The sequence below is a fragment of the Eimeria tenella genome, genomic scaffold, assembly GCF_000499545.2.
Source record: "Eimeria tenella Houghton genomic scaffold, Eth_scaff118, whole genome shotgun sequence".
Classification (NCBI taxonomy): Eukaryota; Apicomplexa; class Conoidasida; order Eucoccidiorida; family Eimeriidae; genus Eimeria; species Eimeria tenella.
This window is the reverse complement of record NW_013541483.1, coordinates 77046-103639: the sequence shown is the minus strand read 5'-3', so window position 1 is coordinate 103639 and position 26594 is coordinate 77046. Positions and strand designations below refer to the sequence as shown.

The following is a 26594-nucleotide window of genomic DNA, read 5'->3' as shown; positions in this document are numbered from 1 at the left end:
TCTAGCAGATCTGCTTTACAGCCATAGCCAGACATCCACTCTCCAGTAGGGCCATCGATGGGCCCCACAATCTAGTGGAGTTCCGAAGCGTTCACTAGTTCGTTGTCGATCAGAGGAAGGGAATTAGGGGGGAAAAAAGCTCGGAACTCGTGAAATGGAGATTTTTCTATTGGAAATCGATGCAGATCTGTCAGTTCCGGCACTACAATGATGCACTGCAGCTGCAGGAGCAGCGACCACAGAGTAACAAGATATCTTGTGTTACCTCCTCCTCCACCAGACGAGGATGAAACACGTGAGACATTTCGGACATCTCTCTTCAGATACCTTGGACTTGAAATTCAGACTGTGAACGACCCCAGTCCATCCTCCTCAGTCGAACAGATAGGGTCGCTCTCCTCGTGTACAAATGGACCTAAGGAGAAAACAAAGGAGCTCCGGCTGCTAAGAATATGCACCTGCCTCTGTGATTGGTGTGTGCGGGTGTCCTGTGGAGCGTGGCTCGACGCGCTTCGTGTCAACAATGGCTCAGATAGTGATCTCTACTTCTTCGAGGGTCACCTACAGAGACCACCAGAAACAGATAAGAATGACGCAGACAGAAGGGGCTCTGAAAATAGAAAGGGTGGGAAGAGCGTAACCTGCTACCGACTGGCTGAAGGGAGGGGAAAGGAGACTAGAGGAGATGCATGGGGCCTTCTCGCGGGATGTGCAATGCCATTTAGCTACCGACACTGCTTAGGCATTATGCAGAAGCCCTTTAGGGTGATGCTGAAGGATCAGCAGGATCAATGGACGACCAACGATGAGGAAACAAAGGCTGTCACTGCTCGCTACGCAGCCCAGGCCCGCCGGCTGTTTTCTCTCTTCTGCTCCCCAGCAAATACTATTAGGGGTTACACTCCACATGAGGGTCAAACTGCAACGTTTCGATCTTCAGCTGCTGAGATTGGGGCATATATCCACCCAGGGCTTAAGGTTGCCCACTTTGATGGGGAAGGGAGAGGCCTTGTGGCGGCAGAAGATCTACGGCAAGGGGATCTACTGCTACGCTTGCCGGCTTCCGCTCTGCTCAATGTGTACACTGCGCTCGCACACCCCACTTTCTCACCCCTTGCTCAGGTGTTGCTGGGTCTTCCACCCGAACATTTGCAGCCTCAGTCTGCTGAAGTGGCTCCTGGGACTGCAAAGCAGAGGCAAGAATCGGACCAGCATAAAGAGCAGCCAATAGAGGTACAGCCCCTTGTTGACTGCGATGTAGTGGTGTGCCTTTTCCTTTTATTTCTCGCGTTCACATCTGGGGAAGAAGGGGGCAGGGCTCTCCTGCGTTTTCTCCCACCTGCTGGGTCGGCTGATGCTGCTGTCACGGCAGAGGCCCTCTACAGGTGTGCAGCTGCGGCGAAGGCTACAGAGAATGGAACAACGGAGGAGGCAATGTTCTTGAACGACGCCGAAAAAATTACAGAGTTCCTTGGGGATGCTGCTTTGACGGATGCCGTTAACCGTACTCTTGCAAAGTGCCGCATGATGCAGCAGGAGCTGGTCCCGCTGCTGCAGCAGACCTTCCCTCCCATTTCAGGAGAGGAGCGACGAGGTGTACTTGCTGCCTGCAGAGCAGCAGCAGCAGCAGGTTTGGCGGCCTCGAAGAATGCGCTATCTGTGTCTTCCGTACCAGCCGGTGCAGTGGCCGCGGCTGCTGAAGTTGCGGCGGCCTCGGGGACAATGGTTGCGCCTGCCTTGAAGGGCATGGACTTACTTAAGGCGTTTCTAAGTCAGCTGAGCTACGAAGACTTCCTGTGGGCTCATTTTGTTCTCGATTCACGTTCGTTCTCTCTGCCTGTGGAGCCCGACGGCCTGCTTGATCAAGTTTCCCTTGTAGAAGACAACTCCTCACGGCCCTGTCCGAATGTGGAAGCCAATAAAAGTCAGGACGAGGGAGAGGAAGAATCGCAGGAAACTTTTTCTGTGCCTTTTCTCCCGGACGTGAATGAAGTGGCTCCAGTTAAAGATTCGCGTCCTGTTTTTCTACAAGCGGGAGCTTCAGGAGGCGCAGCCAGACCTTTTCTCGTTCGTGTCCCAGCCCGTTGCGCCTCTCTCGTTCCTCTTGGAGAGCTGCTCAACCATCACTATCACGGGCAAGTGTTATCTCCTGCATTCGAGGGCGATGAACGCTCGCTTTGCTTACGCCTGGCATGCGACGTACCGGCCGGTGCTCAGGTATACGCACATTATGGGCCTCTTCAGTCATGGCAGTTTCTGGCATATTTCGGTTTCTGCCCCCGTTCGTTTCCTGTCTTACAACCGAACCAAAAGAACACTCAGGTTCGCCTGCAGGCAGAGCCACAGGAAACAAATGCGGAGAACGAATGGCTTTTTACAGGAGAAAGCGCCGGTAAGCTGCGCTTAGCCTACAACTGCCATGTGCTGTATTGTCCTAAAGCAGCAGCCAAAAGCAGTACAAATTTTTTTTAGCCGCTTTTGCTGCTGAAAACTCTTGGTCCGAATAGGATTGTCTCTCAGTGAGTTTAGGGGCAGTTTGGTGGTGGCAGTGTGCTTGCAGGCAACCCAATGGATTTCCTGACAATACAGGTTGAGGTTCCTGAGGACGATGCGGAACATGGACTAAAAAATGGACTCATAGAACTACACGGATTGCCTTATTGCGGCCTCTTTTGCACCGGAATCGAAAGCGTTTCGTGGAAGTTCCTAGCCTCCCTTTTTGTTACCTCTCACGTTTCCCTGGATGACTTTATAGTTTCTGGAGGAAACGGAGGGTCTGCGGGGCCAGCAGCTGCCGCTTTGGAGGCAGACGAGAAGGTCTGGGGCCCTACGTACGTCTTTACTGCCCTTAGGAATGACCCTGATGCAGCTGAAAGGGTCCGTGATATTATCACAGAAGCTCTGGAATCAGTTGCCAATTCAGCTCAAGCGCGTGAGTTTGAAATTTCCTGTGTACTGATGTTTAGCATCGCACTGTGGAACAAACGAAGATGGCTTATTTTCTGCTCAGCTTGTAGTGATCCTCTTGAGCTAGCTTCAGCTACTCGCATTTGTGCCTCTGAATCTCCGCCTTCCTCGGCTCCGTTCTTTGGTGCAGGACTCGCTCAACTGGACGAATGGATGAAGACTCCGGAATTGGCTCCTGCATGGACGGAGCTCTGGCGATTTACGCTTCGCACATTCTTGCACAACCAGATAGCTCTTGCAAACACACAAATGACGGCACTTGCCAAGTGTACCCCTACATATACCGAGCATAAAGCTACAGTCCAGAACACGGGTATTTGATTTGGTGATAGGACTTGATAAACACGTACCGTCTCCCAAAGCCGTTGAGCTACTAGGGCGGACATCGTTGGGGAAGTTTAAAAGGGTCATTGCTGCGCGCACTTCAGTAAGATGATGCGCTTTTCTTAGATGCATGATGCGTCGCAGTGTCATTGAACCAAGCGAAATTCTTTTTGTTTTGGATTTTCCCCACTATGGGGCAAGAAGAGGCACAATGCGTTAACATCATTGCCTTCACAGGGAAAAAGAACCTTCTTTTTCCACCGGAGACCTGAGCTAGTTATTGCCTGTCCACAGAGGTGGAAAATCATACTGGGGTCATTCCCTGCGGTTTGCAGGTGTGCTGCGAAATATAAAGGGGCTGACAGTGCATCGAGTGATGAATGGGATGAGTACAGCTGCCAGAGCTAACCCTTCTCTGCTATTCTTGTCTTTTTTTGTCTTCCTGTTGTCACTGCATTTTGCTTACGTTGATTTGAAGGAGGCAGTATTCGACAGTTAACTTTGTTATTTGTATGGCCAGAACTGCTACTAATTGTTTTACTTCCTGCGCTCAATAATAGTGACGAGCACTCCAGTCTTCCCTTAGTAGCATTGACCTCGTTGTCGATTGCGCCCTCTAGCGTTTCGCGGAAGCGAAATTTGAACTTTTGTGAAAGATTCAGTGCGTCAAACTCTATATATCAAGCATAAACGGGTTTGCAGTTGACAGCTCGCGCTGAGTATGCAGCTGACAGCTAGTGGTAATCACCGTGGCTCCGGTTCACCAAAACGACAACAACAAACCTCTGCGGCCTAGGAAGCTGCCCCGCCAATTAGTGGTGAATGGAACTTGTGTCAACGTATCCATCAGCTAGTCTTAGTAGGAGCACATCGCCGTTAACAATTTGCCGTCTTTCAGGCAAGTTCACGCCTCCGCTGCAGCCGCTAGAAGTGTCCAAGCGTGCTCACAGTGCATTAGCCCTGATTTAATTTTGCCCGATAGAAAACTCGGCGAAAACTGAGACGCCAATAGTAGCACACGACCCCGGACAACTGGACAACTGGCGAAGGTCACCTCCAAGAGGCTGGCTTGACACTATTCAAGTCTTCTTTGCTGTTATCACTGACGGCACCTGTGGCACTCTCCCTACAATTTGACATGTTTTGGTAGGCTTCTCAAGCTGATCGGTTTACTACATGCGTTGCTCACCAACCTCACGCACGGATGGCCGAGTGGTCTAAGGCGCCAGACTCAAGTTCTGGTGGACTCACGTCCGCGTGGGTTCAAATCCCACTTCGTGCAGCTTCTTTGTTCTTTCTCCCCGCTAATTCTCAAGTTTATTTTAACCCTGCAGTAGCCTCGGTGGCGCGATAGTGATGCAGAAAGTGTCACACGCTTTCGTTCTCGACTATGGAGGGGAAAGCAAAACCGCCCCCCTCTCCAGAGCTAGCATTGCGTGCTAAAGGGAGTGCTGTACTCTGTCAACCTATTGACTCTGCAAAGTAGCCCAACTCGTAGGACCATGCACATGTTGGCAATCTTCGCAGGGCCATGCATATGTTGGCAATCTTCGAAGTTAAGACAAAGAAAAGAATGGCAGTTCACCGAACCCGGTAAACTCGCAAAATCTGTAATGCAAGATCTCGAATGCGTTGACACCTCCGCATACGTGCTTCACTCGGTCGCCTCTACACTGTCCCACGACCCGTCAAAATTGTACCAAAATGGGCTTCATGGCTGCAGCTGATACACGTCCCTCTAGAGCAATATGCAGTTGCAATGTCTACTTCTTGTGAGCCTCAGAAAGGAGGTTATCCAAACCAAACGGATCGGAAACATCCTGCAGCGCACCAGAAATACGTGAAACGCACAGTTGTCAGTTCCGCTTACGTCACGAGGCAATGAAATGTGCAGATCATGCAGCGCGCAATTTCATTCGGCGGTGTGCTCCCTCCTGAATATCTAAGTTTCTTAGCAAGGAACGTACTGGCATCAACACGTACCTTTTCGAATTCTACTGGACCTGTCCTCATGTACCGCGTCTTATCCGCACCAGCAAAAGCAGCAAGCTCGGAGCCTTCCCTGTTACCACACGTACAAAGCGTCAATCATACTTCATTATTCAATTACTCTATTTGACACCTCTCAGCATCACGATGCTCGCCGTTGTTTGCTCATTGCCACCCATTACCACCCGACGTGCTAAGACGACTGGCAAACAGATGAGGAACAGCTAAGCCTAACAAGCACAAACTGGAAGCATGTAGACTGGTTAGTATTTCTACCACGAAACAATGGAAGAGCTATAAAGACTTCAAACCAAATCCCTGGGCGCGAAATCATCTTCTTACCCAACAGAAGTGGAAAACCTGTCGCGGCTGAACTGATAGATGCCAGCGCCACCGCGCTGTGCGAAGAGAGGGCGATCGTACAACGTATCCGTGTCGTCTTCTCCCCCCTTGTAACCCTGGAGTAGCACAAACGCAACATCGCACTAACCCCCACCAATGCAAGGCCAGTTAGATCAGGAATGCAACAAGGGAGGAATGTGCGAAGGTATGACTCGACGTGGTACGAGGCTCCCTCAGCGCACTGAGTCTGTCCCTCCTCCTTGGTTGAAGAGCCGAGTATCAAACATGGAGTCCGTCCTCTGTTTCTTCGCGTCCACTGGTAAACCCAGCGCCACAAGTTCACTGATATCACGCTGTGAATCATCGCGACGTTTGCCTCTGCTTCTCTGCCAGACAACGCCACAAAAGAAAGCTCGCAAAGGGTTCAATAGCCTATATGTACCAAAAGGGCTCTTGCAAAACATGCACCGGCGGTAGAGTTTTGCCCTCAAGTGAATCTATCATGACTGCAGCGCTGGGTCAACAAATCTACCAGGCAATGCCTGGCAATAATTGTCTGGGACTGCTGAGAAGCCCACAACTATCTGATTTAAATGCCCCTCTATACCATGAAAGCGTTCAATAGTAGGAAACATGAACAGGCGCTGGAACACGTAAAAGCCACCTCAGGATTTACTGCCCTGCGTTATATACTATACGGCATCGAATAGATAGGCTTAGACTAATGATGGATCCTGGGATCGGTTGACTGATGATCCATACCTCGAGGCGAACGGCACGTTCAATGTCCTTTTCTCTCTCTCTCGCAATCTGTTCTCTTTGCTGTCTTTCCGCTTCCTCCTCTGCATCGCCAGCGGCAGCACGCCTAGACTGTTGAAGCAGTTGGGCTCTGAACAAAAAGCATCAGGGAGTAATTACACAGTAGTTCACATCCATCAACGAGATGCGTTAAAAGAGCCGATGGGATTCCTGCCACTGCGCGCAGCGAAATCGGATTGCATGCTGATAGCTGGCAGGCCCTAGCAAGGAAGATTGGCACGGAGCCAAATACAAACAAGAGAGCAACCTCGACAAAGAAAAAGAACCACCACTACACGGCATAGTGACGTAGAGCAACTTGCGCATGAGACATCCACACGAACACGATAACCGCCGTGTTATCATTAATCATATCAGAAGCACTCGTGTGGGGAACCAAAAATGAATAGACACTTCTGTACGTCCGCAACTGTGTACGCGTCAACAATTGCAAGAGAACACATATCTGACCTCTCCGCTCTGGCTTGTGCGGCTAGCTGTCTAAGTTGCTGTTCTCTGAGTTCCTCCTCGCGGATTTTCTTCTGCTTCTTCACTTCATTTCGAAGACGAATTTCTTCTCTTGCTTGGCGCTCGGCAATGTACAGAGCCTCTGAAAGGGACGCGAATTTGTCATTCACCGACACCTGCAGCAAGCAGGGGCCCAAACGTCTGATTTACTCGTCTTCTGCGTCATAAAACGAATAGTTGCCAACTGCGTGGCAGGGAAAGCCCTCCCGCAAACTACAGATTTATAGAGTGGCACACAAAACATAGGCGGCGATGTACCCTCAGTCCGTTATTCCGTTTGGCACGTTACACATCAACGGAAAAATGCGACATGCGTGGCTCCAGCTGGTTTTATGAGATGCCACAGGCACTTACATCCTGCAGGTTCCGGCCGTCAGCAGCAACGCGCTTATCAAGAGGAATTGTGTACCCCTTCTGGTTTTTCCAATTGCTGACGCAAGGCGGGATCTTCCAATCCTGCTGGTCCTGAAGAGTGAGCTTTCCTGAAGCCAAACAAGTCGCATACTTTCAGAGTGCTGAAGAAGTCGTTGGCCTCCTCTGCGAGAGGATCAGCATCCTCACTTCCACCCACGCTCTAGACGGTGTGAGCGGTAAAAAATATAAAATACAAGCAAGCTCCCTCTAAAGAATGAGCAAGAGGAGCAAGGACGGGGTGAGGAACGATGGGAAATAGCAAGAGAACCACGGAAAGATCAGTCCTACGTGTAGGGGAATGGAGGACGGGAGGTGGTGGGGAAAACCGGGCTGCAGGTACGCGCTTGTGCTTAAACCGCGGAGGGTCCAACGGGTCAATTGCTACATCTTCAAGACGTAGCAGTCGCTGTGCACAGCCACTGTTGTGGCCCTCAACCTGACACCATGCCAGCACTCATGAGGCACAAGTATTGCTGCAGAAAGAGTCTGTAGTGGGGTGAGAAAATAAATAAGGAAGCATTTATCTATTCAGCATGCTTAACCATAATACGTAAACATTCCTTACCAATTTCGCAGGAGTGTACCGCACGAACTCGGCCTCCCTGTGCTGTGGCTGGGCGCGGCCAGCGTTGCTCTTCTTTTCCAGCTCCTTCTCAATCGCCTGTTTCGTCCTTTGAAGCTCTTTTTCTTCTTCTTCCTTGCCCGGACGTTCACGGGCCATTGCTGCTTCCAGTGCAGCTTCGGGGCCCTGCATTTGAAGGCCGTGTGCGCTTTCCGGCCGGGTGTAAACCACAGACTTCTTTGAGCCATGACGCACTACCAGGTCATATGCAAGTCGCCCGTCTGGCCCCACTTGCAGCGAAAGAGTTGAACTCGAGGGGGCGTTCTGCGACAAACGATAAATCGCCCAGAAAAGAATACGCCGTCAGGCTTGACATGTGTAGCTCTCTTAGGAGCCTGGAAGAGCACAGAATTTGAAGAGCTCCAGGAGCAGCTCCTTGCGAGTAACTCTACGTATTCACAAATAACTGCAGCAAACACACCCTTTAGCGAGTATGGCGCGTCTTTCGCTGTACTCACATCGGAATCCTTGCCCATGCCTAGCGGGAATTGCGCCACAAATATCTCTGGGTAAGCACCGCCGCCACCAAAGTCCTCTTCACATCGTGGAATAAAGCCTTGGCGATGCAAATATGGCGGGATCTCTCTCGCAGGGGCTTTTTGGCTCTTCTGCAATCGTGACTGCGCCCCCGGCATTGTGTATGCAGCAAGAGTGGCGTCGGCAACAGTCAGACCCCCCGAGCGGGGGGCCGGCAGCTTTCTGCAAAAAGCATACGTGAATTCGCAACAAATATCGCTCTGCATTACAATTAGTTTAGATAGAAAATGGCAGCAGCGTGTCTACGCGAGGAAGGGGGCGACAGATAACTCCGCCTGAAAGAAGGACGCAACATACGTGAGGAAGTCCGTCATATTCTGCCACACAGCTAGATCAACTCCACGATCCAGCTCCTTCTGTGCAGTGAGCCTGAAAGGCCCGAGGCCGGCCCTTCCTGAGCGACGGACACTCCTGCAAACTCCGCCGTCCCAGTTCCCCCAGAAGGGCACCAGCAGCTGTGCAGCTGTTGCTACTTTGCTGCTGTCACCTCAGACTCAGCTAAAGTCCACCCGCTACGCAATAAGGCCTATGAAGAAAACTGGTCGCCTTCCTTCCCAATAACGAAACTGGTAATAGTGGTGCATGCGCGGAGAGCAAGGGCAGGTAACGCAGTCGCAAGGCTTTCAAAGACTTATATGAGACCAAATCTGAAAGTACAATAAAATTAAAAAGCAAGGGCACTCTGTGCCAAAAGCTCGCTGACAAGGAGGTTGAATCCTGCAGAGCAGTTTTCAACGCCTCGATGCGCACTAACAAGGATTTATGTACTCTCTGGCTGAAGTTATAGGGAACCTACACCTAACAGCAACAGAAAGTTACTGGACAAACAATTCCGCACAAAATTCTCAATCTCAGGTCGTAGCAGCCCTACATGTGAATCAGCCCCATGTGACTGTACCGGGACTCCATCCTGCTGTACACGTTGATTTGGTCTACTGGAACTACTGCAGTTGATTTTGATTTTTAGAATACAAAACTACAAATCTATGGCTTGGGATTTCTCAAGAGCTGAGAAGATCTGGCGTAGAAGTGTCAGCACCGCTGCCTTAGAGAACTGGTCTGTGATTGCTGTTACGTCCAGTCTGCCAGGCAACGTTATGCGTATGAGTAAGTCAAGCTCTTCTGTAGAGTACTTCCACATGCGAGAGTATTCCTCTCGATGAATTTTTTGCCAGTGAAGATGCTCGTTGCTACTCCTCTGTCCGTATCGCTTCTTCCTGTTTGGCTGACTGGTGCTACGCTCTGTTCGTAGCGAGCAAAGCTGTATTTTGTTGCACGGAAACAATTGCTGGGCATTATGCCTCGAATTTTACCCATATAACGCATGCCCACATGTATTCTTGAGCCATTGGTTTCGCCAAAGCACAAAATGCTCATGGTAGTGCTGTAACTGTTACCAGGGTGACTCTGCAACGGAGCTTCTTTTAGAGAGAATGCGTGTTTTGTTTTAGTGTCTGAGGGGTGATAGCCCCAGGTGGTCGTCAGCCCAAGCACAGCCACTATGCTTTAGCCAATCTTCGTGTGTCCGTTGGCAGTTTTGTTTTGAAGCCCCTTCTAAATTTTGCACTTTATTGGCGGATCACGAAGATGCCCTCGTTAACTTTTGGAGGAAATGGCTTGCTTCCCTTTTGGCACGGTTGCTGTCGGATTACGAGCTGCAAGCTCCTAAGCCAAGAGGAGTCTTGCTAAAATAAAAGCTCACTCCTGGTCTAAATTGCGCAGCTGCACAAGGGAGCAGAGTTTGTTTACCTGTAGTGTCCTGGTCTGCCCTCAAGCTTCCTGAGGAGTAGCATTTCAGTGTGCTTGCTCCTTCACGGCACCTTACCAGTGTAGCAGATGATGTTAAATTTGCACTGGGAAGTCCTCATTGTAAGTGTTAACCGAGACAATCATTAGAGCCGCATTCTAGGGAGTTTTCCGGGATGTTTAAGAGCTTACTCGCACGGCATTGGCTGTCAGGGATCCTTGCTAATTTTCTCTAGCGCTTGGCGGCGTTGCTGTGGAGTGCCCAGCTACACATGTAATTATGCAGCAGTTACCTGTCTTGAGTGATTCGAAAGAAAGCGAATGCAGTTGCAGCGTGGTCTACACCTGAAGTTCCAGATGCCCTGGTGATCCATTCTTAGCTAGCACTGCGTAGCTTTACTCATCAGGACCACTTCCGAGCGCTTGTTCATCATTGGCTGATGCAGGATTCATCGCACTTTATTCTGCTTTTGGTGTGTTTTGGAAAATTCCTAGCAGTCAACTGTGCATTGACACGATCAAGCCATGGCTGTTCGATTTAATATGTAGGAGCATCGTTTGCAGCTCTTGAAATTGCCACGAAATCGAATGACTGGGATGCATAAGGCTCTACGTTGGAATTATGTGCTCTGGACAGATATAAGACGAAAAAAATAATGTTAAGGGAAGTGGGAGGACATCATTACGCGGGCACTGGAATGAGAAATGCGTTTAGTCCAAAGAAGATCCGGTGTAAAATCTGGTGTCAGCTTGCTAACGATCAAAGCACTATTGTTGAGAGGTAATAGAGCGAGATATGATGGGTCAGACGACGCTGTACTAGCGCTTCATCTTTACCACAAATCCAAAGGCGTCCAGTGACTTTTGGATTCCCGGTGAGCAGCTCAAAAGCTTTTCTCATCTATAAAAAAGCAATTCTCAATAAGTGACGATGTACATTCAGCTTGCTTCTTTTTCTCATATCGAATTGAAGGAAAACACAGTCAGGTAAAAGTAAACTAGCGCCCGACACTCTTGGGTTCCGTTCACTCCAGTGAGAACAACATGGCGAGCAATGCACTCTTCACTTCATTATCTCAAAACGGTACTCTTGTGGACCTCCCCATACCTTTGCACTGCGCTGGATCTACAGGCATTCGTGTTTTGCTAAAATTCTCCCTGCTTTGAGTACAACTGAACTGTGCGCGACCTAATTCAGCTGTGGCTTCTGCCAGATGCGCCAAACGGATTAACGTTGTATTGCTCTGGCCTCAAAAAACATTTAGCGTGGAATCTTGGGTTATATCCACATATTGTGTCTGATGGTAGCCAAGATATAGCTTTGAAGCAACTAAAGAAAGAATTACGCTGGTGTGCAAGTCGCTGCAGATGGTCAGAGGCACCTCTGCTGCAACGAGAACGCTATTAGATCTATCCTCTGGCAAAATGCAGGGTGAACCAGAATGATGACTGTAGTGCAGTGACAACCGGTGCACATTTCCTGTTCTTCTTCCGCTTCAAGAGAAAATTGGCCCCTAGACACATGATATCTACTGCGTGCACGTGAAGGAAACCGAGAGTGCTGGCTTTGCGCGACTCTACGATATTCCTCAGTAAAACATTATAAACAGATGGTCTTCGGCATCGGCACTTGTTGGCTATCCCTGGCAGCGCGTTCACCAGGTTTTGGAGCCCCTAGAGCCAACCAACACTACCTGTAAGAGCAAGGAGCGAATCTGACCTTCTTGTCAACCCGCCTTCCCTCCGGGGAACTTCTGCTCTGCGATGCAAAGAATGAAGTCCGCACTGCTGGGAAGATGTTTGGCTGTTCTTGTTGACTTGGGCGGATACTGAGGTGGTAACGAAGCGCCTTCAGCATTTCCATATTCTCAATCAAAGTTAATTGCTGAAACTGCTCAAAAAGCAAGTTTTCTTCTGCTTTCCGCTGATCTAATGTCGTTGCACTCGATATGTCATCATTGAACAGCATTCCAGATGTCGTCTGGCTGAAGGCCGCCATTGCCGCCAGTTCCCTCATCAGTGATGCTTTGAATTCGACCTCGAAATTCTCCTGGATTTTCGTCAGCTGCATGTGCTGCTGCCGTTCCAGTTCTTCCCGCAACATTTGGAGCTCTTTCAGCAGTGCCTTAGCCTCGGCCCCCTCAATAAAATTATGAGTTGTATTCCGGGTTTCGGCATTTTTGCGCACCGGTGTCGATTGTTTCTCGCGGATGTACTGCTGTATGCGTTGTTCCGCTAGGTGGTTCTGAATCGGGGGCTTCGGCTTGTTGGCTTTCTGCAGTGGAGTTTTCAGGGCGCGCTCGGATGGCATCCTTCCATGCTCAAGTAGGAAATTTCTCACCATATCTGGCTGTACGTGTACCAAGTCCAGGAGCAGGTTTAGGTTTGGCTCTGCTGGAGCATTTACGTCTTCTGCCTCTCCTTGCGCAACCGTTCCAAGCTCGGCAGCCGCTGTTGGGCAGTCTGCTGTGAGTGGAGCTGAACTGTTCAAGCAGGAGGCGGCTTCACTCTGTCTAGTGCTAGGAGGAGGGACGCGTCCTTCTTCCTTGTCCGCTTCCTCTCCAGCAGAAGACTGTCCAGATTTGGTATGTGTGCTTGCAGAATCCTCCTGAAGTTGCACCTCAGCTCCTCTTGACCTGGCACTCACGTCTCCGACGGCCGTGATAAGGACTGCTTGCAAAAGAGCCCCTCCTGGATCTTTGCTGCTCAGCTTTGTTACCTGCGCCGTTGTGCTTGGGGCGAGCGACGCAAGGGAAGCTGCTGCAGCAGCCATTCCTCTTGCGATTGCTCTCTCAGTGCTCTGAAGTGGCTGAGGTGGGGCGCTTGCCACAGCTGCTTCCAGTGCTGGCAAGTCAAGCCAAAAAGCGGGCCCTTTGTTTGCACGCTGAGGAGCTCTTACGGAGGCCATTCTAGGGGTCTTTGCTGCGTTCTTCTCACATGAAGACTTAGCGTTTGCTCGTTTTCGCTTAACTACATTCGGGGCATCACCCCCAGCGGCACTGTGGGATTTGCGTTTCCCTTTCAGGCCCAGTCGCTGGGTGGAAACATCAGTCAGAGAGGCGTCGGCCCCGTTAACTGAATGAGATGCTCCACCTACCCATTCTTCATAGCGAGTAGTACGTTTAATACGGCGCTTATTGCCAGGCCTTGTCTGGCTATCAACTTCTTCATCGATGGCTGAAATTGTCCCATTCACGACGTCCGAAGGCTTTCCCTGGACTTCGCTTGACAGTGTGCCTTGATCTTGTTTCCTGGGAGTTGCTCCTCGCGTCTTGCACTTTTGCGTTGACTCCGCACTTCTTCCAATAGACAGTGGGCTCATTTCTTGAGGCTTGCCTTTAGAAACTACTGGGTTGTTCTTGGCAGGAGCAGCTCCCTTTGAGAGCTTGACTGGGCGTACACACTTCGGTGTTTGCCTCTTTCTTGTAGCAACTTTAGATCCGGACTGTAGAGTTGAACTGTCGGGCTTCAGCGTCAAAAACCTTGTTTGCATTCTTGGTTTAGAGGATCTTCGGCTCTTCTTCGCAAGTAGGGTAGTGAGCACAGCCTCGAGTGCAACACTTTTTTGTTCTTCTTTTTCCACCTGAAACGCAAAATGATTCCGTAAATGAGTAACGAACGTAAAGAGAGGTGTAAGCTATGAAGGGAGAACACTTCTCAAACTGTGATGCCACAACAAGGCTTCCAAGGATGAACAAAAAAATTCAAAATAACGACAAGCGAGAAGAATGACACATGTTCTGAAGAGAAATTGTTTCGCGAAAGACTACGGGTGCAGAAGGTCACCTGGCGTTCAGTTGACACTGGAACTGAGCCTTCGGAGGAACATATAAGTGCGTCACTGAGTTCAGGGTCGCACTGTGTAGAAGCCATCGCGCCAATAAGTGGAGATGAATCAGTTGCTTCTTTGATTGCATCTATTTCCTTGTCGTTTTCCTTTTTGCAAGGCTCCCGATCAGGGATTGGATTTATTATGGCCTCAAGAGACACATTCGTAGCTGTGACGGAGTTGCCCGCCATAATACCGACCACTCAATCACCTCGTTACAACTTCAAAGAAAAATCTAACAAGCCGGATGACTTGTTTGCCGGAACACTCTCTTAAGAAGGGTTTAGACAGAACGGATCGTCGATTCGCACGCTAACCTCAGCGGTGCCAGTTCTTTCGAGGCTCTCTTGGTGCGGAATTCCGGCTGCAGCAGACCTGAATGGGTACTGCTGAAAGAGAAAGTAAGAATAAGAAGCATTTGGGGCCCCTGGAATTCGGCAATTATCTACGCGAAGGCACGGAGCAAACAACCACTGGACACCTGCTGGGCACGCGATTGCCCACGCAATGATCACGGGAAAAAGCGAGTCTCACGAACGCAAAACCCTTAAAACAAAGCTCACACAAGTCAAAAAGATGTGATAGTTCAATATGTATTGTTCAAGGTTCAGTTCAGAAGTATTAATGACGACTCTTCGAAGCGTAGAGCTGAGGCCTCCAGTTGCTGGTCCGCGGGGCAAGCTCTGACAGCTGTCGGCTTTGGTCACGTACCCGTTGGGAAACCCCCCGCGAAGTAAAGCACTATTATGCCCGAATTTTGCGTGGAATGAGCCTTTACTATATTGTAATATTACAATATAATAATAAAAGCTCCTCAGAATGAGGCTGCTCTCGCTGTTCATTTAACTTCTGTCAGCTTGGCCTTGAAAACGTGCCCCCAAGTGACACCGACGCCAGCCAAGCGGAACTGCTGCCCAACAGATTAAATTTTTCTTATTGGTCCAGTGGACTTGGCTTCTGCGCTACTAATTGTCTTGCGAGCATTTGAGGCACCTTTTATGCCCCTTGGAACGGCAAGAATGTTAGAATCGGATACTCGAGTTGCAAGGATGCAACACTGCCGGGAAACAGGCACCCTCACACCACCCTAACCTGCACTCCTGCCTAGAGACAGCCTCGTAACAGCCTCTGCCAGCAAATCTCGATAATCAAATAGAAGCAGCATGAACTCCCGGCAGAACCTTAGTTAGGACAGCTAGGCCGGAGCTGCCGAAGTGCCGCGAAGCTGCGTTCTGACCTGCCCTAACGCCGAACAGTTCGCTTTTTCGCCGAGATTAACCTTTCTTTAGAGCTGAATGAAAGCCCATGCACCCTTTTAACTGATACCTAATTGCTTTTCAGCTTTCCCTTTGATGTGTGCAAGCAGTTTATTTAGATGTCTCATAGCTTCCGAGCACAGGCGTGGAGAGCAGCAGCTACTCCACTCTTGCCTTCTCCAGGCCGGCTTCCCTAGGCTAATAAACCACAAAAGCATCTTTTTCCAGAACAATTTGGTGGCGAAGTATTGCCACAGTTGATTTGAAGGTCAATTGCGTGTTTCAGCGCCTCGAGTGAGCGTATCATGGGCAGAGGCTTCCTCAGTTCAAGTTGTCGCCAGCAGGGCCAGTGAAACGTGCAGTTTATCTTCATAAAAGCTTAATCTGAATCTGCTACACCTAAGACACAACGTGAACGCCCAGAAGAATTGAACACAGCTGACTCTTTTCGCATCGGACGGGCCAACGTGGGTCACATGCAGGGCCCTGTTCTTTCTCTCCAGCTTCATTCTGCTCTTTTGCATATGCTTACGCACTTCATACCTTCCTAATGCCTTCTTTAGAGCCAGATAGTGCACCCACATGATTGCCACAATTCTACAGCTTCTTGTATGTATGGAAACTCCCAGCAGATCGAGACCAGCAAAATGCAGAGTTCTTCATTTTCATCCTTGAGGACCTTTGACCACTCGCATCCCAATTCATGTTCCTACAGTGACTTTAAAATGGAACAGAGAATGTGAAAAAGCAAGAAACTCTCAATTTCAAGTGCAAGCCAACTGACGGCTGTGGCTCTCAGCAGGAGCAACAAAGTTCTCATCCCAAATGTCTTCCGACTGAAACCTGTAGCTCCTGCTGCGTCTATCTGTGGAATGATGGGCGTGCTGGAAAAAAATTATTTCCACTTCATTTTTGCCTGACTGCTGACTCCCAGAGATTTTGTGTTTCAATTGCATGCATATGAATTCCTTATTGTCTGGATCACATGCCACCAAAGCCAGCAAGAGCTGCGAATGCGAGATCCTGGGAGAATGCCTATAGTACCTAAAGTCCAAATTGTGGCACTAATTGCAAATGTACGTCTGCAGCTTCTCCTGCTGCGCTGCTCGTTTCTGCTTGTTTCAACGAAGCCCTGAGCCTGCAGCGGTTTCAAAAACTTGCAGAGCTGTTTGTCCCAGCAGATCTATTTGCACGATCTTTCTGCCCGGTCGGCAAAGCTGATTGTGCTGCAGTGCGAACGAATAAGTTTGGAAAGTTAGCCCGTCTGCAGAGAGCTAAAAGTCTATGCCACAGTGTTGCATTTCCGCCTCAAAGTTTCGCTCCGTTAGCATCTTCTTGGCCATAAATGGGTCTTTTACACGCCCCAAATGGCGTTGACTTTCAGGCCCTGCAGCTAAACGCCTCAGATCCACATGAGAGGAGAAGAAACTTGCTGCTGCAACAGCGCCGCCGTGGCTGTCCTCCAGCCACAGCCACTGGCTGCGTCGCAGACTTAGTACAAGCCGTTCGGACTTGTGCTTCAGGCGGTTGCAATGAGTTTATTTGGCTCTCGAACTTAGTTCGCCGCTGCACCTTCCTGAGCACTGCTGCAGCTGCGGCCAGCAGATGCAGCAGCGCAGCAGCACAGCAACGAGCTGCAGGCTCCTGCAGCTGCAGCCTGACTCGCTTGGGACTTGTGCAATTTTTCATCGCCGGAGATTTGCCGTTTCTTGCCAGACACGCGGCTGGTAAACTGCTTCTAAAAGAAAACTCCGCCAACAATTGGCACTGACTACCTGCTAAGTGGGCTGGGCTAGAAATGCATGTCAGATGAGCTCAGTGGGTGAGCGTTCTGGCTAGCAGCGGATTTCTTAGTGCCGACTAGTGGGGCTGCGCTGCTTGGCGGAGCTGCATGCATGCATGTATGCATACACGCGTGCATGCACGCATGCATGCAGCAATTGGGACAATCAATTGTTCAGCATTTCGCAACTTAGCTTTGAAGCTAAGGGGCGTGGGGAACGGAGCTGCATGCGCAGCAAAAGCGGCGTCGCCCGCTGCAGCAAACGAGGCAGAGGCGTCAGCAGCAAGCCCAGTCACTTCCGACTTTGGCACTCGTCGGCAGCTTCCGCTGCAGCAGCGGGCGAAGCCACTCGTAGGCGGCTGGGAGTTCGAACCACTTCTGCTGCGGGCTGCTGCTGCTGCCGCTGCTGCTGCCGCCGCTGCTGCTGCTGCCCGCTATCTCCAGCGCCCAGCGGCGCAGGGCCGCCTCCCCAGCGCTTTCCTCGCCGTGGGGGTTACTCAGGAACTTCTGCACGCGGCAAAGGGCGGCGTAGCGATCCAGGCAGTCAGTTTCGACCAGCAGCAGCCCCCAGGCGCGCTGCATGAGCGGCAGCAGCAGCTGCAGCGCGAGCTGCACGTCTTCTTCGTGCACTTCCAGCAGCAGCTCGTCGTGGATCTGCAGCACCACCTGGGCTCTCAGGGGCCTCCGCAGCACTTCCTGGGGGCCCCCCCAAAGCCCGCGGGGCCCTGCTGCTGCACCTGCTGCCAGTGCATGCGCGCTGCCTGGGCCCGCGAGGGCGCGCTGCTGCTGCTGCTGCAGCAGCTGCTCCACCCTGGCGGTGACGAACTTCATGATGTCTGCGGCGAGGCCCTGGATGGGGCTGTTCATGGCCTGCCTCCTGCAGCGGCTCTTTGCAGCCCCACTGCTGCTGCTGCTGCTGCTGCTGCTGGGGGAGCTGGCTGGGCGTTTTGCTGCGCCCACGCGCTGCAGCAGCGCCGCAAGCTGCGGGCAAAGACGCAGCTGCTCCGCCAGCACGTCGGCCCCCTGCAGCAACCTGCTGCGGCCAACTAAAGTTTCAATTGTTCCGGTGTTTTCGGCGAACTGGGTGTGTGTGCGCATCAGTGTCTGTACACCCCGGTACGCACTGAAGAAGCAGCTTATTAGCTGCCGCGCGTCTTTTAGCGGCAGCTGCAGCTGGCGAGAGAGTCCTTTTTCTGTTTGTCCGTACAGAATGCCTGCGCGCAAAAAGCTGCCACTTGCATGCGCCAACTTTTGCTTTTCTTCTCACCACCTCGCATATCACTGACACAACCACACTTCGAAACAGCAAAGAAACTCGCTGCTGCTGCCATGCAGCAGCAGCACAGCGCCTCGCACGGGACCCGCAGCAGCAACGCAGCAGCAGCCTTAGCAGCCTTAGCAGCCTTAGCAGCAGCAACAGCAGCAGCACGACGCGGCTGAAAAGGGAACAACGGCGAGAGAACTTACAGAGAAGCCTGCTGCTGCTGCTGCTGCTTCTGCTGCTGCTGCTGGTTGGTGCAGCTAGAGCTCACCGTAAGTGACTGTCTTGGCCGCGCTGCGGCGCTCCCTAGTAACTTCCCCAGGGGCGCAGCCAAACAGCCGCGAGGCCGTCAGCTGGAAGCAGTCCAGCTGCTGCCCCCCAGGGGTGCCCCCAGGGGGGCCCCCGGGGGGGCCCCCAGAAGGGCCCCCGGGGCCCCCCGCCTTCCCCCCTCGCAGGTCCGCCAGAAGCTGCGGGTCGTTTGAAAGGAATGCCAAAATGTGCAGCTCCATTTGCGAATAGTCCACTGACAAGAAGCGCCAAGGAGAGCCGCGAACTGCTGCTGCAGCTGCTGCTGCTGCAGCTGCCGGTGCTGGCAGCGGTGCTGCTGCTTGTTCTGCTGCTTCTGCTGCTGGCAGAGCTTCTGCTGCAGAGGGAGCTGCAGCAGCTGCTGCGCTGCTGAAGGAAGCACTCAGCGCATCTCCGCAGCCGCCCGCCCAGTCAGTCTTGCAGGGGCTCACTGGGGCTGGCACAAAGGCCCTTCTGCAGCAAAAGTTTGCCAAATAAACAATTTTTAAGACTAAATTAAAAAATAAGAAAAGATTTACACAAAAAATATTAAAATAAACGAAAAATGCAACTCGAATGACCCGCGCAGCAGCGACAGACACAAAAAAAGACCCTCCGCCCCTGCCCCAAACTCTGCTGCAGCTTTAGTTGCTGCTGCAGCTTCAAATGCTGCAGTTTTAGCTGCTGCTGCAGCTTTTTGTGCTGAAGATTTTAAGTGCTGCAGCTATGTGTGCTGCAGCTTTGTATACTCAGCTCCCTCTCCCAAAGAACAAACCCTGCCTGTGTCTGCCTAGGCTGCTGCAGCAACTAATGGCTGCTGCAGCAGCTGATGGTTGCTGCAGCAGCTAATATCTGCTGCAGCAGCTACTGGTTGCTGCAGCAATTAGTGGCTGCTGCAGCAGCAACCCTCACTGAGACTCACCGGATCCACCGCCACTCCTCCTGGTGGTTTGGAATATTTTGCAGGTTGGGATTTCTGCATGCAAGACGGCCCGTGGCAGCTCCTGCAGCGCCCCGGAACACACAAAGCTGCAGCAAAACGGGCTGCAGCAAAGCGTGCTGCAGCGAAAAGTTCTGCAGCAAAACATGCTGCAGCTGCTGCAGCAAAAGGCCGCCCGCGGCAAGTGAGGCGGTGCATGCAGCAGCGGGGGTGCGCAAGACGCAAGCCCCAGGCGGGCTGCGGAGCCCCCAGGCCGCAGGCTGCAGCAGCAGCAGCTGGCTGCAGCAGCAGCAGCTAGCTGCAGCAGCGCAGCAGCACCTGTCTGCAGCAGCGAGACGTGAATGCGGCGGGTGGGAGGGAAAATATAGGCAGGCAGCGACGCAAAGTAAGTGCTGAAGAACTTGTGGCTCGCCCTATATTCCAAAAGAGAAGAAAGCAATCTGCAGCAGCAAAAAATAAAGAAGCAAAACAATAAGACACTTTGCTGCAGCAGCCGGAGAGATTCGGCCCGCCTGCGTCCACGGACCTCAGCAGCAAGGCTGCAGCAGCAAAGGCTGCAGCAGCAAAGGCTGCGGCAGCAGAGGCTGCAGCAGCAAAAGGTGCAGCAGCAAAGGCCGCGGCAGCAAAGGATGCAGCAGCAAAGGCTGCAGCAGCAAAAGCTTCAGCAGCAAGAGACTGACTCTGCCACTTGGCGTTCGCGGGGGCCCATTTCTTGGGATCGCATTTGCCGCAGCAGCCCCTGCAGCGCGTCGGCCCCCGTGGAGCGGCTGCCGCTGCTGCTGCTCTTGCTGCTGCTGCTACTGCTGCTGCTGCTGCTGCGGGCGCTCAGCGCCTGGTCGCTGGGATCGCCCGCAAAGGCAGCAGCAACAGCAGCAGCAGGTGAGAGCTGGAGCTCGTCGTAGAGAATTGCTGCCAGCTGACTGCAGCAGAAAAGCCGCAGAAGAGAAGCAGCAATGTGGGCTGTGGGGCCCCCCGGGGCCCCCCGGGGACCCCAGCCGCAAAGAGACAAAAGGAGCAGCAGCAAAAGCAGCAGCAAAGAAGCTGCTGCTGCTGAGGCGCAGCGCAGCTCACCTGGGGGAGTTTATGTTGACGCTGCTGCGGCCAGTTAGCTGCTCAATGAGCCTCCAAATTCTTTTCTCGAGTTGCTGCTGCTGCTGCAGCGCGTCGGTAAAGTCTTCGGGGGAAGCAGCGGGCGCGTGCGCATGCACTGTGGGGCCCCAAGCAGAAGCAGCAGCAGCAGCAGCAGGTGGGGCCCCCGTGCTGCAGGCCCCTGCCCCGCGCTGCTGCCGCCAGCCACGGGCCAACAAAGATGTTGAAAGACAAAGTCCTCTTCTTTCAAGAGCAGCAAGAACTGGAATTAAAGGTCTTTCAATTTGGGCCCAGACTCCCCAGGCGAGGCTGAGGGCCCCGGCGTCCGCGGCGCCAGCAGCCAGCTCCTCCGCGGCCTGCTGCTGCTGCTGCTGCTGCTGCTGCTGCGGCTGCAGCTGCTGCTGAGTTGCTGCAGGGCCTCCTCCTCAGCCTCCTTGTCCTCTGTGCATGCGAGGCCCACTACGCTGAAGTCCTCTTTGCTGGCTGCTGCCTGCGGCACACCCACTGGCTGGAAGCAGAGCTGCAGCTGCGCTGCTGCTGGAGCCATTTTGCCCTCAGAACTGCTGCTGCTGCTGCTGCTGCTGCTGCCGTCCTGTGGAGCTGTTCCCCGCGCCTTCTTCTGCGGGGCTTTTGAGTAAATGCCCCACCCAAATTGCCCAAAGAGTCCCTGCTGCAGCTGCTGCTGCTCTGGAGGCAGCAGCGAGCGCCGAGCAGCAGCAAAGACACGCCAGGGTGGCTGAAGGGTCGATTGGCGGCGGGATGGCTCATCGGCTGCTGGCTGAGCAGCAGCAGCAGCAGCAGCACCAGCTAGAGGCGCAGCAGCAGCAGGAGAAGATGCGGCGGCTGCTCCCCGCTTGCGGCGCTGCGCGCGTGAAGCTCCGGAGTCAGCAGCACTTGCTGCTGCTGCTGCTGCAGCAGCTTTTGTCATGCGTTCTATTATTAAAGAGCTGTAAGGTGACTCCAAGAGATGCAGAAGAGACTCTCCGCTGTGGGAGTCGGCGCGGGCTGCAGTTCCCGCGTCGCGCTGCCCCCCTGCTGCTGCTGCTGCTGCTGCAGCGGGAGCGGCGTCGTCGTGGGCCTGCCGCTGCTGCTGCAGCAGCTGCTGCTGCAGGCGTGGCTGCAGCAGCTCGAAGAGCGCCGCGTGCTGCAGCAAATCGGAGCTGCGCAAATTGGCCCCCCGCAGCAGCCAAGCCAGCAGCGAAGTGCACAGCAGCTGCTGCTGCTGCGGCAGCGGCAGCCCCAAATTCAGCAGCAAGTGCAGCAGCTGCTTCGCGCCATGTGCTGCCCACAAGACCTGGGGCTGGGGTGTACAAACACCTGCAGCAGCAGCTCCCCAGACACCCCGCGATGCAGCAGCAAACTCCTCCAGCTGCCCCTCACGCAGCAGGCAGCAGCGCAGCAGCTCGCAAGCAGCAGGGTCCTGCTGCAGCTCCGGAACTGCAAAGTGAAAGTGCAGTATGTCTTCTTGCTGCTCCTGCTGCTGCTGCGGCTCCTGCTGCTGCTGCTGCTGCTGCTGCTGCTGGCAGGACAAGAGCTGCAGCAAGCCGGGGGGCAGGCGCAGGCTAAAAGTCAGGTGGAGAGGCAGCAAAGCGCAAGCTGGGGCGTGGGCCCCCGAAGGGCTGTTAGTTAGCCAGGCCACAGCCACTGGCAGCACGAGGGACCCACCGCGGTAGCTGCTGCTGCTGCTGCTGTTGCTGCTGCTGCGGTCTGCTGCGCTGCTGCAGCTGTTGGGCGTGTCTTTGCCTTCGTCAAGTAGCGAAAGACACATCCCAAGCGGGTCCACCGGGACCCGCTCGGGCAGCTGGCGGGGGCACTCTTCCGCTGCTGCTGCGGCTGCTGCTGCTGCTGCTGCAGGGCTGCTGCACTTGCCCGAGGGTCTCTTCCCGTGCTGCAGTACCGAAAGATAACGGAGACACAAACGCAGCGTGCTGCGGAAGGCTGCTGCTTGCTGCAGCGGCGTGGCAGCTGCAGAGATGCTTCTGCATTCGATGGGGGGCAGCAGCGGCAGCGCTGCTGCTGCAGCAGCCGAGGCTGCTGCTGCAGCACTTCCTGCTGCAGTACCTGCTGCAGTTCCTGCTGTAGCTTCATCAGAGGGATCCAGCTTCGCTGCAGTATCCGGGGCTGCTGCTGCTGCAACACCGCCAGCGCAAGGAATACCAGCAGCAGCAGCAGCATCTTGAGCAGCAGCAGCAGCAGCAGTTGCTGCGGCTGCACTGTCGCCATGGGCCGCAGCAGCCTTACGCCGCGCTGCTGGGCGCGCAGCAGCGCGGATTGCTGCAGCGCGCAGTGCTGGTGCTGCAGCAGCAGCAGCGGCTGCTGCTGCTGCTTCCACGCTGGCCGTTGCCTGCTGCTGCTGCCTCATGTGCTGCTGCACCGAAGCCACGTGCTGCTTCTCTTGCTCGAGCAGCAGCAGCATCTGGCTCTCCCAATCTTCCCCTGAGTGTGGGGCCCCACACTCAGAGACACTTGCTGCTGCTCCGGCTTCGGTGTTTCCGTCTGTGTCTCTTAGAGTCTCCGCAGAAGGCCCCTCAGGGAGCTGCTGCTGTCGAGTGCCCTCTGCAGCAAGAAAAGCGCTGCTGCCGCTGCTGCTGCTGCTGCTGCTGGAGGTTGCGGCGTTCGCGCTGCTACCGTTGACCCTGGGATTCCACGTGCTGCTGCCGGAGCTGCTGCAGGGGTAGCTGCTGAGTTTGTTGCTGTTGCTGCCGCTGCTGCCGTTGCTGCTGTCGCTGCTGCTGTTGGTGCCATCGCTGCTGCCATCGCCGCCATCGCTGCTGTTGCTGCTGCTGTTGCTGCCGTCGCTGCTCTTGCTGCTGCTGCTGCTGCTGCTGCTCGCTTCAGCCGCTAAAGCGTCTGAAGTCTCAGAAGGAGCCATGGAGACAGCCATACCGGCTGGTACAGCAGCAGCAGCTGCAGCAGGGGCTGCTCCTGCAGCAGGGGCTGTTGCTGCTGCCTGCTCGCCAAGCCGCAGCAAACGGCGGTGAGACAAAGTGTGGAAGCACCTCAAAAAGACCCCTGGTGTTCCTGCTGCTGCTGTGCACGATTTATCGTGCAGTTTTGAGAAGTGCAGGGGGGCCCCCTGGGCCCCCTGCAGCAGGGGGCCCCCCAGCCAGGCTGGCCACAGGGCCTTCATAGAGTTCCAGAGGGCCCACTGCACGTTTTGAGTGCTTTTTCCCAACTCAGAAACTTGTCGAGCTGCTGCCGCTGCTGCTGCTGTTGCTCCTGCTGCTGCTGCTGTTGCTCCTGCTGCTGCTGCTGCGGATGGCGGCGCAGGAGGTGCTTTACGGAGACCCTGCGTCGTTGCTACCTCTTGATCGGTCTTCGCACCCGCTGCAGCAGCAGCTGCTGCAGCAGCAGCTGCTGCTGTTGCCTTTGTTGCTGCTGCAGGTGAGGCACTGTGGGGAGGGTCAGAGCCCTTTGACAAAGCAGAGACAAGTGCAGCACCCTTGGCTGGCCGCAGCACAGCAGCGCCGCAGCCTGGGGCTGCTGCTGCTGTTGGTACTTTTGCCGCTGCTGCTGTTGTTGCTGCAGCTGTTGCTGCTGTTAGCGCGCTGCTCGCCGCAGTAGCCACAGACACATCGTTTAGCCCTGCTGCTGCACTTGCCTTCGCCGGAGTAGCCGCTGCTGCTGCTTCCTGCTTTGCTGCTGCTGCTCTTGGGGCATCCTTCCCAGCAGCAGCAGCAGCAGCAGCAGAAGCCTCAGCCCTCAGGAGGCCTTGTGAAGCAGCTGCTCGCTTGCTTCTGGATTTGCTTTTAGCTGGGCCAGAGTCGGCAGCACGCGTTTTCTCGGCTGCCCGGCGTTTCGTTGCTGCTGCTGTTGTTGCTGCTGCTGTTGCTGCTGCTGCTGCTGTTGCTGCTGCTACTGCTGCGGGCGGTCGTTCAACAACTTTCGCCGCATACTCTTGCGACACGCCAATTTCCTCCTTATCCGCTATCGTTGCTGCAGTAGTTGCTGCAGTTGTTACTGCAGTTGCTGCTGCAGTTGCTGCTGCAGTAGTTGCTGCTGTTGCTGCTGCAGCAGGAGGTTGAAGGGTATCCTTTGCTGCTGTTGGGGCTTTCTCTGTGTCCACTACTGCCTCTTCGTCTGCTTCTGCCCACTGTAGCAGAAACTACAGACACAAAAGCCGCAGCGCAGCAGCAGCACAGCAGCAGCATCTGCAACAAAAGCTGCCTCTGCTCTCCCTCCAGCCTTCAACTTGCTGCTGCTGCTGCTGCTGCTCCAATCTCCACATGCAGACTGCATCCCACTGCTGCAACCCCCGTCCCCGCACATCCCCGCAGCAGCAGCAGCATCAGCAGCAGCCCCAGCAGCAGCCCCAGCAGCAGCAGCATCCCCAGCAGCAGCAGCATCATCCCCAGCAGCAGCAGTATCATCCCCAGCACCCCCCGCAGCGGCAGCGCAGCAGCAGTAGCACCGCCAGCCGCAGCAGCAGCAGCGCAGCAGCAGCAGAGCTTACTTGCGCTGCGGGCTTGTGGACCCCGAATTGGGCGAAGCAGCTGGGGAGTGTGGGCTGCTGCTGCTGCTGCTGCTGCTGCGTCTGGGAAAGCTGGAAGGCCTGGAGGCTGCAGCAGCGAGCAGCAGCAACTTGAGCATCGAGAGCCACCAGCTGCCGATTTTGCTTCCACTGCGGCACAAAGGCCTTCACTGCTGCTGCTTGCCGCCGCCCCAACACCCCCGCCACGCTGCAGCCCCGAGACTCAAAGCCCTGAGCCAAACGCGCATGCAACAAGCCCCAGACGCATGCATGCATGCACGCATGCATGTATGCATGCATGCATGCGTGCGTGCGTGTATGCATGCATGCGTGCATGCAGACCCCAATGCATGCATGCATGCAGGCAGGCAGGCAGGCAGGCAGGCACGCAGCCCCATATGCATGCGTGCATGCAGGCTTCCATGCAGGCTTCCATGTATGCATGCAGGCACACATGCATGCATGCATGCGTGCGTGCATGCATGCATGCATGCATGCATGGAAAGGAGAAAAAGGAGAGAGAGACGGGAGAAAGAGACTGGGGAGAGAGTGGGGGAAAAGGGGCTTTCTGAGGTGTACAGACACCGGAAGCTGCGGCTAGTCAAAGGGCCCTTTTAGGGGAAGAATAAAAGACGGAAAAACAAGCAAAAAAGCAAAAATAAAAAATAAAGAAAAAAATGACAAAAATAAAAAACAAAGAAGTACTTTTAAACCCACTTCAAGACCCTCCACAGCCTGCAGCAACTTCCGCGCTGCTGCGGATCCGATCCCAGGACACCCCACGATCCCATCTGCTCGATCCCCAACTAATGCAAAGAAGTCCAGCAGCTGGTGCGGCTCCACCCCTGCAACAGCAGCAGCAGCAGCAGCGGCAGCAGCAGCAGCACAGGCAGCAGCAGCAGAGACAGCAGCCGTAGAAGCAGCAGGAGCACAGGGCGGTACAGGCAGAGGCAGCACACGCAGCAGTAGCAGCAGCAGCAGCGAGGCAGCAGCAGCGGCAGTTGGAGCGCATGCAGATGTGCTGCTGCTGCTAGATTTTTGTCTTTTATGCTTTTCCCTGCTGCACCGATAAAAGCAAATAAATTTTGATTAGACATTTAATTCATTTAATTTTATTTCAAAAAACAAAAAAATAAAAAGAAAAGCTGCTGCATGCAGAGGCCGCGGGCCCCCCAGGTGTCTATACACCTCAACAGAAAGATCGCGCAGCAGCCAAAAGGAAATAAAAACATTTTAATGAAATTTACAAATAAAATAAAATGAAATAAAAGGAGATAAAATAAATTAATTAGACAATAAAAGTAGGATTGGAAGTCTAAAAGTGCAAAAATTTAAATGCAGAAAAAGATACAGGAGCAAATCTGAAGGGAGCTATTTGCTGCTGCTATTGTTCTTGTTGAAATTATCGAAGTT

General features: G+C 53.6%; 4 protein-coding genes across 4 annotated transcripts in view; 1 reads left to right on the top strand and 3 right to left on the bottom strand.

Annotated features, from left to right (window-relative positions):
• Positions 1 to 207: 207 nt before the first annotated feature.
• On the top strand, positions 208 to 3260 carry ETH_00016470 (uncharacterized protein; the record flags this gene model as incomplete). The annotated part of the gene is made up of 3 exons (XM_013373031.1): positions 208 to 2392; positions 2561 to 2831; positions 3098 to 3260. The coding sequence occupies 3 exons, from the start codon at positions 208 to 210 to the stop codon at positions 3258 to 3260; spliced, it is 2619 nt and encodes an 872-aa protein (XP_013228485.1).
• Positions 3261 to 5054: 1794 nt separating this feature from the next.
• ETH_00016465 (uncharacterized protein) lies at positions 5055 to 9430 on the bottom strand (the record flags this gene model as incomplete). The annotated part of the gene is made up of 12 exons (XM_013373030.1): positions 5055 to 5111; positions 5275 to 5353; positions 5623 to 5738; positions 5865 to 6008; positions 6385 to 6511; positions 6892 to 7064; positions 7303 to 7430; positions 7651 to 7798; positions 7928 to 8248; positions 8443 to 8683; positions 8819 to 8890; positions 9393 to 9430. The coding sequence occupies 12 exons, from the start codon at positions 9428 to 9430 to the stop codon at positions 5055 to 5057; spliced, it is 1644 nt and encodes a 547-aa protein (XP_013228484.1).
• A 2527-nt stretch (positions 9431 to 11957) lies between these two features.
• Positions 11958 to 14287, bottom strand: ETH_00016460 (uncharacterized protein; the record flags this gene model as incomplete). Its single annotated transcript, XM_013373029.1, has 2 exons — positions 11958 to 13850; positions 14054 to 14287. The coding sequence occupies 2 exons, from the start codon at positions 14285 to 14287 to the stop codon at positions 11958 to 11960; spliced, it is 2127 nt and encodes a 708-aa protein (XP_013228483.1).
• Positions 14288 to 17411: 3124 nt separating this feature from the next.
• Positions 17412 to 26594, bottom strand: part of ETH_00016455 (DNA polymerase I, putative) — a gene marked incomplete at both ends in the record, with an annotated part of 9820 nt that continues 637 nt past the window's right edge. The window contains 9 exons of the mRNA XM_013373028.1: positions 17412 to 18349; positions 18668 to 19155; positions 19604 to 19685; positions 19940 to 20061; positions 20302 to 20541; positions 20693 to 21111; positions 21171 to 24815; positions 25164 to 25412; positions 25899 to 26026. Coding sequence (XP_013228482.1) covers positions 17412 to 18349; positions 18668 to 19155; positions 19604 to 19685; positions 19940 to 20061; positions 20302 to 20541; positions 20693 to 21111; positions 21171 to 24815; positions 25164 to 25412; positions 25899 to 26026 — 6311 coding nt within the window. The remainder of the gene's footprint in view (positions 18350 to 18667; positions 19156 to 19603; positions 19686 to 19939; positions 20062 to 20301; positions 20542 to 20692; positions 21112 to 21170; positions 24816 to 25163; positions 25413 to 25898; positions 26027 to 26594) is intronic.